The sequence below is a fragment of the Corythoichthys intestinalis genome, chromosome 18, assembly GCF_030265065.1.
Source record: "Corythoichthys intestinalis isolate RoL2023-P3 chromosome 18, ASM3026506v1, whole genome shotgun sequence".
Lineage (NCBI taxonomy): Eukaryota > Metazoa > Chordata > Actinopteri > Syngnathiformes > Syngnathidae > Corythoichthys > Corythoichthys intestinalis.
The window spans coordinates 44,490,681-44,502,527 of NC_080412.1; the positions used below are offsets into that span (position 1 = coordinate 44,490,681).

General features: G+C 38.9%; 1 protein-coding gene across 1 annotated transcript; it reads left to right on the top strand.

The window, feature by feature from the left end:
* The first annotated feature begins 744 nt into the window (after positions 1 to 744).
* dnajb13 (DnaJ heat shock protein family (Hsp40) member B13) lies at positions 745 to 10,790 on the top strand. Its single transcript, XM_057820889.1, has 8 exons — positions 745 to 3,964; positions 4,046 to 4,149; positions 4,309 to 4,470; positions 5,179 to 5,327; positions 5,398 to 5,511; positions 9,186 to 9,299; positions 9,374 to 9,450; positions 9,552 to 10,790. Exons 1-8 carry the CDS (start codon positions 3,897 to 3,899, stop codon positions 9,709 to 9,711), a joined length of 948 nt encoding a protein of 315 aa, XP_057676872.1. The 5' UTR covers positions 745 to 3,896; the 3' UTR covers positions 9,712 to 10,790.
* Positions 10,791 to 11,847: the final 1,057 nt, after the last annotated feature.

The following is an 11,847-nucleotide window of genomic DNA, read 5'->3' on the forward strand; positions in this document are numbered from 1 at the left end:
CGGGAAGTGACATTGCTTGGTCCCTCCCTCTCTTGCACATTGACCACTCGTCGTAGTTTCAGAAATGAGTGACAGGCGATATCATTCTGCTCTCAGAGACAGCCTCGTCTCCCTCCCGCTGCTGCAAAAGCGAGGGAGAACTTCCGCGTCGTCTGTCCTAGTTCTATGGGCTCAAAGTCATGGCTCGTGCTTGCATTTCGAATTAGGACACGGTTAAACATTTTCCTTTTGAGGGGGAAGTCGGGGTTTGGGGTCGGGGGCGCACGGACTTTCTTTAGCATGATCTTGCTCACATATACAATGCTGCTGCTAACAGCCAACGCGGCATGCCTGCTGTCACGAAAATAAAAATAAATCGAAAGTTTAATTTCTAATTATGGAACGGCCAACACATCATATTAACCTCTCGCTCTGTTGTATTTTTGTTTTTTATTATTAAGATGATCGTTTTGAATTTTTGCACTGGTATTAATAAATAAAATAATCCGGTCAGCTCCCCTGTCGTCCCCGCATCTCAGATCGTCAAATGCTGACGAGAAATAATTGTTTGCTTTATGATTTCGCCTTTCTACTCTCATTAGTCTGTTAAGAAAAATGTAGACATATTGCGACATCTCCCGTGTCCGCGCGCTTTGTTTTTGGGGCGCTTGAGTAGCACATGATGGACGGATTGACATAATTTGTCAAACCAACCGACACCCTCTGACACGAGAAAAAAAAAAAAAAAAAAAACACTCAGAAAAAATTGACATGTATGTGATCATACTAAATATTTTTTTTTTTCTGTGCACATATGAGGTACATATCGCTGCCATGAAGCGCCCATATAGTGACAGTTCTCTGCCCGCTTCACTGCCGTCACGCGACCGCAGCTCAGGTTTTGCTTGCCTCGTGTGTTTTAAATTACTGTAAATTTGATAGTATATCGTCATAGGCACAGTCCCGAGTCTGTTGAGAAAAGTAGAACACTAAACCATGCTCGCTAGATTTGTGTGGTGTTTTTGTCTTTTTGAGCAGCATTTGATAGGCTCCACGTTAACAAATATGTGACAAAGTCGTTTCCTTTCATTTTATGACTCGTTCACCGCATAGTCATTACTGGAAAGTCAAGTTAGCAGCAAGCTAGGTCAGGAACCGGAGGACCGAATCACTGAACGGGAAGTGACAAAACTCAGTCTTTCCCCCCTGCCTGCACGCTGGCTGCTTATTGGCCACACGTGGAAATGAGTGACATACGCCATGATTCTGTTTCCGCTCCCTCCCCTGCCCGCGATGAGGCTGGCGTCTGATTGGTCGTGTGCGATGTCAGAAGACGCTGCCGCTTGCTCAACGCCCTCCCACGCAGCGAACAAGCGCCACCAACTTCATAGAACGAATCAGTGCAGATGGTGATTAGTTCGGTCTCGTTCACCCAAACAATTCGTTCAAAAAGAACGAATCGTTCGCGACCGATACAACACTAGTGCCAGCATGGACTCATGTTCACTATAGTGGTGGTCTGCGCACAATAGTGCCCACAGTCAGCTGGCCCACCTTGCAAAAAAAAGTATCTGGTCACACCTGCCACAACCGTTCCTTGCGAGAGACTTTTCTTTGACAGGGTACATTGTTCAAAAGAAAAGGTCTCTGTTATCTGAAAATGTCAACAAGCTAGTTTGCCTGGGAAGTTGGTTAAGAAAAAATAAGTGTATGGCTAACTTAAGCAGTGTTTCTAAACACCTTTACACACAGTTTAGTGTAATGTTTTTCAGTTAAGTGTCTGATTTTTTAAATATTTTTTTCCCCTTTAAATCTCACAGCTTTCAGGCCATTTAGTGTAAAATTGCAAATGCTGCATTTATTTGTGTGAAATGTTGAATTTAACAGACAAGTTGTTTACACATTTTTTGAAACACTAGCTATTGTTACTGTATTGTGCTTGTCTGCTCTTTAAATTGGCAGTTAATTTTGGGTAATATGGCAAACGTTACTTTAGCCACATTGCTAGTCTGAGGCACTTTAAACTGTTAAAGCTCTTTGCTGTATAATGCAGACTATTTATTTATTATTTCATACGAGCTGAGTTGTTAAATAAAATTTTAAAACTCTATTTGGTTAAGTATTAATTCATTCACACATCATACATTTCATCTTAAAACAAATTTTAAGTCAATTATAGTATTTTCCTAGTTTTTTTTTTTTCCTGTAAGAGCAACTTTATTTATCCCAAGAGAAATGTGATTAATCATGATTAATCACACAGTTGACATATGATTAAGTAGATTAATTTTTTAATCGTTTGACAGCGCTCATATATATATATATGTATATATATATATATTTATGTGTATATATATTATAATAGCACTTATACCATAGTTTAAGGAAAACAAGCAGAATATAGGGCATAAGAGATAAACAATGCCGCCTTATCACGGAAGCCCAGCGCGTGCGTCATACAACTAACTGAGCAAGATTGACGCTGACAAGCACACGTCTGCACCACCAAGTCTCGCAATCGATTCTCCCGGACAGTCCACAACGAAAGGCGGGCTGGTCTGTCCTAATACGAGGAGCCCCGGAGAATGCCAAAATAACTGATAGCACGACTGACAAGACTCCAAGAGCCCCTTTGACGCTGAGGTGGCAAAATCCACAATCCTCATTGCCCGGACAATGGTAACTTCCAAATCCTCCTGTCCAATCCATAAACAGACAATAATCCCAAACACACCCTTCTTCCGGCCCGCCCCGCGAAAGCCTTCAAAAGACTGAATGTTTAACTAATCCTCATTTTTCTCGGGAACCTTTTTGTTGACTTCTAATATTGTAACCCTGGAACGAGTTTGCCTCCTCGCCTGAGTGTTTGTTTCGCCTTGCCGTTTCGATCTATATATTGGTGTATTAGAGTAATACAAACAGACGGTGCCAATGAGAAAAGGTACTATCTCCTTCAATATGAACCGTTATTATTATACTGTACTGTAATCTCTTACATTACCATATTAAGTCTAAAAGATGACACAAAAATCATCAAATTCATACCAGAACGTCACCCGTCAAAAGAGCAGAGTGCCCTCAAGTGGACAAAAAACATTGTTACCGTTGATTGGTATCATGTGGTTTTGTTGCGACATCTCATTGGTGACCACCAGTATCGGCATCCCTGGCAAAAATAAAGTCAATATGTAGAACAAAGAAGGAAAATAAAACGACTCAACTGAAGCCCAAAGTAGCTTAGTAAGAGTAGTGTTTCTTCTTCACAAATCTAGTTAGAAGTATTGCGTTGTAAGACTACTCTAGGAAGTACATTTTTCTCAAAAAGTTATTCAAGGAGCAAATGTAACACAATACTACCCACCTCTGATGAAATGTACATAAATGTTTTTAGAACTTTAATCCGTCTAACAAGATATTTATAACAAGGTTAAATAATCCGCCATGCATTTAGGGCGCGAAAGTTGAGCCGCGAAATCATGTTAATATGAGTAACACTTGACTGACAGTCACTTTTTCTACTCTTTATTGACGGTCCCTAAACGAGTCGGTTGCCCCTAGCATTTGGTGTAAACAATTTGTACTCTGTTGACGCTTTGTTGGAACCGACTTGTTCGAGTTTTGTGCTCAGGTGGATTGCGCCTCTGATATTCACGACGTAACTCGCTTTTTAAACCATAACGTGACTTTAACGACGTCATTTATGTCGATTCTTTTGACGCGCTAGCTATTTTTGACGCCTCCATTTCAGCGTGAATATCACCGTTTTTTAATACAACGTAGTCACGAGGACTGAAAAGGACGTCGTGGTTTGGGATTAATAAACGTTAACATCTAACCAGGCCGCTTCATACTCAAGCATTAGTTCATTTTGAGAAGTATATTCCAAGAAAAAGATTAAGACCAAGCCAAATTTAGCAATGTGCAGCGAATACTATGACAAGCTTGAGATAAACAGGAATGCTACAGACGCAGACGTCAAAAAGGCGTAAGTCTACCTAGCAACACCTTCGTAATCAACCAATCACAGCAAGATACTCGTCAGATATATATTTTATTCTCTCTCCAGATATCGACGTCTGGCACTCAAGTTTCATCCGAGCAGCAACAAAGAACCTGACAGTGCTGAGAAATTTTACCAACTGGGTGAAGCCTATGACGTTCTGAGTGACCGTAAGCACATGTACACACGTTTACTTTTTATTTTTTGTAATTTTTTGTTGATAGGATAATGTTATGATGTGATGCAAAACCTAATCCTGTATTTAAAATGACTGATTTTGATTTTAATAATCAGTGTTTGTTGACAGCATGTGTGCGATGTTGTGACAGCTCGAAAAAAGGCAACTTATGACAAATTTGGAGTGGAAGGCCTGAAAGGTGGAATTCCTTACGAGTTTGGCAGCGGCGGCGCTTGGTCATCCAAATACGTCTACCACGGAAATCCGGACAAAACCTTCCGGCAGTTTTTTGGCAGCGACAATCCATTTGCAGGTACCAACCTAAAGTTTAGTACCGTACTTTTTGGACTATAAGCCGCTATTTTTTTTTCACGCCGTTTGTACCCTGCGGCTTTTATAAGGAAGCGGCTTATTTGTTATTGTTTTTCTGGACAAATGAGTTTCATATTTTCTTGCTAAAAATAAAAAAATGGATTAGACAATTAACTCATTCACTCCCAGCCATTATCACCAGAGCAAGGCCCTTCGCTCCCGGCCGTTTTACTGGATTTTGACTGATTTTGCAAGGCCCACAGAAAATTCTGTTCTATTGCTATATAAACATGGAACCCAACAAAAGAAAGATTAGATTCTCTTCTTTCAGCAGAAATAAGATCCTGTGAGGCACAATAAGGTACTGTTTATGGGACTAAAAAAGAAAAAAAGACTGGAGACAAAATGGTGGTTGAGACTCTGGCATCGTGTAGAAATCGCGAAAGTCTGGTATGTCGTAGCCCGGAGACTACTTGTAAATATATTTTTGATCACTCAAAAAGTTTTGCGTCACATGGATGTAAATATCTAATGTTAAGACACGGACACCTGCAGCTAATAGTCAGGTACGGCACATAGGTGGATTTATTTCTAAAATTTTGTGAATTTTTTCCGGTGCGGCTTATAGTCCGGTGCGCTTTATAGTCCGAAAATTACAGTAATAACATTGGCAACATCTTTTGTGTGACGTCATCCTTTTGTTTGTCAGACTTCTACACACATGACATCCCACTCCTGTTGGGTGGCCTTCTACCAGAGGAGGTCAAAACACAAGATCCCCCTATCGAGAGAGATCTCCATTTGTCCCTGGATGACCTCTTCCACGGCTGCACTAAGAAAATTAAAATATCTCGAAGGGTCCGTTTGTTATTATTTGTTGCAAACCAAGCACGGAGACCAAGAAATACTGATGTGATTCAACTCGCAGGTGATGAATGATGATGGCTACACGTCAGGTATTAAGGATAAGATTCTCTCTATTGACGTAAAACCCGGATGGAAAGAAGGCACAAAGATTATTTTCTCTAAAGAGGGAGATCAGGTAAGATATACATTTTTTGCTAACTACCACGCCACAAACTAGTGAAGTATGTGCATGTTTTTGTAACCTAGAAGCTAGAGTAACCAGAGAAAATGGATTTATATGAAGCACAGACTTCATAATGTATTGTTGGGGTGCGGGGCCGATAAATAGGGAGCCTGCATTGTTGGCGAGGCCGTCAAAGCTGACCGAGTGGAATCACTGACAAAGAGCTTTTTTTGTTGAAAAGTCTTGTGAATAAATGCTTAAATCCCTGAATTCTTTGTAGATATGGACGTAAAACAGTCTCGATTCATAGTTAAAAGCAGCAACAAAAAAAGTGTAGTTAGCATCAATTTTACATAAATATGTCGAAGTACAATGCTAGTCTGTAGGTGAATATAGCTAGTGGCTGCCTTATGTAAACAGCTTTTGCGGTGAAAATTCTTGTGAATAAATGCTTAAAACCCGGACTTCTTTATAGATATGGACGTAAAATAGAAGAGATTCTTGATTCAAAGCAAAAAAACCTGCAGTCAGCATTTATTTTGCGTAAATATGCCAAAGTACAATGCTAGTCCGTTAGTGAATATAGCTAGCGGCCACCTTATGCAAACAGAGCTTTTCCTGTGAAAATTGTTGTGAATAAATGCTTAAATCCCCAAATTCTTTATAGATATGGATGTAAAACAGTCTTGATTCTTGATTAAAAGCAAAAAAATGTGCAGTTAGCATTTTTTTACGTAAAGATGTCAAAGTACAATGCTAGTCTGAGTAAATGTAGCTAGCGGCTGCCTTATGTAAACAGCTTTTCCGGTGAAAATTCTTGTGAATAAATGCTTAAATCCCTGAATTCTTCATTGATATGGACGTAAAACAGAATCGATTCTAGGTTCAAAGGAAAAAAAATAAACGTGCAGTTAGCTTTTATTTTATGTAAATATTGACAACTATGATGCCAATGCAGTAGCAGCTGATTTCTCCCATTGATTTTTTTCACAACGTTTCAAAATGCATGCATGCATGGTACGAAAAATATAATAATTACCTTGAATCCCCGAACAAATCACTCCTGAGACAATCCTTCCTGTTTACGGTACAGCTTTCGTACTTTTTCAACAGAAATCCCGCGTTAGTTGCCACATGCGTGTGTGTGTATAGACCCCACTCACCAACGTCACACAATGACATGTCGCTGTATCTGGCCGCCATATTGTCCGTCATTGTTTATCCGTATTCTCAATGGTTTCAATTTGTCGTGCAATTTATAGTGCAATTCATGGAAGCCCCAGTGCTTTCAGACGCTGTAAACTCATTGGATGCGTTGCATAAAAGGCGTTATATGGAAAAGCTTCAGTCTATCCATTCGCCAGATCCATATTTGATGCCTAAATCGATATTTTTCGACCCGCTGTCTTCGCCCTCTCTGTCTGACATCTGCTACCCTGATATCTACAACTATCTTGTCCACACAAAATCAGCCTATTCTCACGAAAGTTTGAAAAACTTTAAGAGCAGCACTCTAAGCAACATTACCCCGTGTGACCCTTTACTTCCAATTTTCTAAAATGGCGACAATCAATAAAAGTTGACTGCGATGGCCGACGCTTCAAGGATAGGTGGATATTGGACTATTTCTTCAATAAAACACGCAACAACTGTGTCTGCCTCATTTGCAAAGAGACAGTCGCTGTTTTGAAAGAGTTCGATGTGACGCGATAATGATATTACCGAACAAGACACGCTGACATGTACGACAACATTACAGGGAAGATACGCAGCGAGAAATTATAGCAACTTGAAGCTAGTTTAATTTCACAGCTGCAGTATTTCGCAAGAGCCAGAGTGTCCGAAAGAGAACGCCACAAAGACGAGATTGTTGAAATCATGAATATAAAAAATTATAAAGCAAATGTGACACACAGAAGGGCTTGCTAAAATTTGTTTAAATAAATTGTTCTATGTAAATCAGTCAAGGCAGGCCCCCGCATTTTTACCACACCAAATCTGGTCCCCTTTGCAAAAGGTTTGGACACACCTATTTAACTGATGATCCGTAGACGAGGCCAGCTTCTTTCACTTGGTACCAGCTAAATATTATTCAAAATATTTTATGATGGTGGAAGAAATAAGCATCTTGAATTTGAAACTGTGTGTTGTCGACGATTAGCCTCGCAATGATCTTAATTGTGGTTGTCAGCCCAAAACCCTCTAAATATATATTAAATGCATCTTACCAGATATAAAATGACTACTACATAATTTGTGGTGATCGTTTGGTGCCCAGTTTTCTCGTCGAATTGCAGCAGCCCATCTCGCTCTCCTCTCCGGGTCTCTCGGAATACGGTAGAATTTCAAGTCTCTCCGTCTGTCTTCTCTGTTACTGCAACCAACCGCCACACACGCCTTCACCATTATGATTATTAATGTTAACAAGCAGAAAAACACGCCATAATAGGAGGAATTTATGTAGCGGTAATGCGTAAACACGACGACCTGATGGACAACATGGCGCGGAGGCGTGGTTGTGACGTCATGTGAGTGGGGTCTATTGTCGGGGTGCGGGGCCGATATATAGGGGGCCTGCATTGTTGGCGAGGCCGTCAAAGCTGACAGAGTGGAATCACTGACAAAGAGCTTTTTTTGTTGAAAAGTCTTGTGAATAAATGCTTAAATCCCTGAATTCTTTGTAGATATGGACGTAAAACAGTCTCGATTCTTGGTTAAAAGCAACAACAAAAAAGTGTAGTTAGCATCAATTTTACATAAATATGTCGAAGTACAATGCTAGTCTGTAAGTGAATATAGCTAGTGGTCACCTTATGTAAACAGCTTTTGCGGTGAAAATTCTTGTGAATAAAGGCTTAAAACCCAGACTTCTTTATAGATATGGACGTAAAATAGAAGCGATTTTTGATTCATAGCAAAAAAAACCTGCAGTTAGCATTTATTTTGCGTAAATATGCCAAAGTACAATGCTAGTGTGTTAGTGAATATAGCTAGCAGCCACCTTATGTAAACAGAGCTTTTCCGGTGTAAATTCTTGTGAATAAATGCTTAAACCCCCAAATTCTTTATCGATATGGACGTAAAACAGTCTCGATTATTGATTAAAAGCTAAATAAAAATGTGCACTTAGCATTTATTGTACGTAAATATGTCGAAGTACAATGCTAGTCTGTTCGTAAATGTAGCTAGCGGCCGCCTTATGTAAATAGAGCTTTTCCGGTGAAAATTCTTGTGAATAAATTCTTAAATCCCTGAATTCTTCATTGATATGGACGTAAAACAGAATCGATTCTTCGTTAAAAGCAAAAAAAATAATCGTGCAGCTAGCTTTTATTTTATGTGCATATTGCCAACTATGATGCCAATGCAGTAGCAGCTGATTTCTCCCATTGATTTTTTTTCACAACGTTTCAAAATGCATGCTTGCATGGTACAAAAAATATAATAATTACCTTGAATCCTCGAACAAATCACTCCTGAGACAATCCTTCCTGTTTACGGAACAGCTTTCGTACTTTTTCAACGGAAATCCGGCGTTAGATCGCCGCGTGCGTATGTTTGTGAATAGCTCCTCTTGATGTGGGCGGCCCAGTGCATGACCGATCTGACCCGTCAATACTATTATGAAGTCTATGATATGAAGTACTATTGATTTGTCTACATCTTATCTTACTACTTATCTACAGGGCCCCAACAAGATTCCTGCAGATATTGTGTTCATAGTACGACAGAAGACCCACCCTCAGTTCAAAAGACAAAACAATGACTTGATCTTCAAGGCCCAAATCTCACTAGCAATGGTGAGTCACCCAACAAACAAACAAAAAAACGAGTGACTCAACAATGAACTCGCCTTTGCGTTTTTTAATCACAGGCCCTGACTGGGTGTTCTGTCAATGTGGAAACACTAGATGGCAGGCTACTCAACGTTCCCATCAATGACATTGTGCAGTAAGTGTTCTCGTATGTGTGCTAAAAAATAATAAATACAAAAAAATATAGAATGTTCTCTTTTCTGTCATTTTTGTGTGTCACCTCACTATACTCTGCAGCTTCACATACCAAAAAGTGGTGACCGGAGAGGGGATGCCACTCTGCCAAAATCCTTCACAGAGAGGAAACCTTATTCTCATTTTTGGCATCCAGTTCCCAGAGAGGCTCTCCCCAGACAGGAAGGATCTCATCAAGCAAGCTCTACTTTTTAAAAATTGATCACATTCCTCCCCCTTTTATTTATTTTCTTGCCATAACGAAGCAGGGAAGATAAATGTAAGTCCCTTCTGCTTCAACATAAATGCAGTGCAATCTGCTGAGTCATGCTGAAAACACAAGAACACTTTGCACTGTACACAAAATGAGATCCATACGTTCATTCCTCCCGACACATGCATTGGTCATCAGTAAATAGGTATATTCAATATATTGCTGTATTTAGTAAATTACAAATCTATTAAAAAGTGCTTTTGAATTGAATTTGACTACTTTGAGTACCGTATTTTCCGCCCTATATGGCGCATCGGAGTATGAGGTTCAACTTTAATGAATGAACGTATTTTAAAACTGTTTTCATATACACTGCTGGCCAAAAGTATTGGCACTCCTGCAATTTTGTCAGATGATGCTCAATTTCTCCCAGAAAATGATTGCAATTACAAATGCTTTGGTAGTAATATTTTCATGTATTTTGCTTGCTTTGAAAAAACACAAAAGAGAATGGGGGGAAAAAAGAAATCATTATAATTTTACTAGGGCTGTCAAAATTATCGCGTTAACGGGCATTAATTTATTTTTTTAAATTAATCACGTTAAAATATTTGACGCAATTAACGCATGCAATGAATGACCCGCTGGCATATTGCCTCAAACATTACAATGAGGCCGTTTATGGACATTAAGAGTGAAGAGAATACCACCGGCCGCTTGGGGGCAGCGCCGTTCAAAACTCATGTCTTCTAAACGTGGGAGAATTAGTAGTTGTGAGACGTATATGCTGTATTCACAATGCTATGCAAATTGCTATTTGTGCTCCACACATATTTCGGTAAGTTTTCTTTCTTTTAGTGGCAATTATGTGTCTCTTGTTTTATTTTGGGTAAGATATATACAGATACAGTATATGTTATACAGTAAAGGCGAGTGGACACAGGCGTTCTTTGGAGCGCGCCGTTTATTGGCATAAGCTTCTCCTTCACAACATAAGTATTGTTTAGTGAAAGCACAACAAAAATAATATTCCTATCTCTCAAAAAAAAAAAAATGTTCTCAAAAAGAAAAGCACTTCAGTCTATAATAATGAGGCCCTATTCTGACACACAGTTAAACAACAATGCAAAATGAACTGGCATTCCATATCAAAATAGCTATGCAAAATACACGTAAAACTTTTCACTGTATTTTTATTATTGTTATTTTTATTCTTCTTATTATTATATTAACTCTACTTTTGATTGAAAATTTTACAAATTTTATTAAAACGAAAACATGATGGGTTTTAATATAAAATTACGATAACTTGTAACTATAACATTTATCGTTTAAGAACTACAAGTCTTTCTATCCGTGGATCACTTTAACAGAAAGAATGTTAATGCCATTTGTGGATTTATTGTTACAATAAACAAATACAGTACTGATGTACAGTATGTTGCATGTATATATCCGTCGTGTGTCTTATCTTTCTATTCCAACAATAATTTACATAAAAATATGGCATATTTTAGAGATGGTTTGAATTGCGATTAATTACGATTAATTAACTTTTAAGCTGTAATTAACTCGATTAAAATTTTTAATCGTTTGACAGGCCTAAATTTTACGCAAACTCCAAAAATGAGCGGGACAAAAGTATTGGCACCCTTTGAAAAATAATGTGGTGCTTCTCTAATTTGTGTAATTAACAGCACCTGTTACTTACCTGTGGTACATAACAGGTGGTGGGGATAACCAAATCCCACTTGCAGCCAGTTAAAATGGATTAAAGTTGACTCAACCTTTGTTCAGCTGTTTGACACGGAGAATAGAAGTCTAAGTGTCCTGTTGGTTTGAACAGTTGTAATCTTTCACATTGAGAGTATGACATACTCCCATTGTGATCATTCAAAATACCTTGTTTATTATTATTTATTCATTTATTGTCATCATCATTGGTATCATTGCAGTTACATGCTTTGTGATATGAGTATTCTTTCTGAGTATTCTGCGCTGAACTTTTGGCGTCGTCTTTGGTGGACGGCCACTCCTAGGGAGAAAAGCAACAGTGCCAAACTGTCCATTTGTAGACAACTTCTCAGACTGCCAATTGATGAACATCCAGACTTTTAGAGATGGTTTTGTATCCTTTCCTAGCTA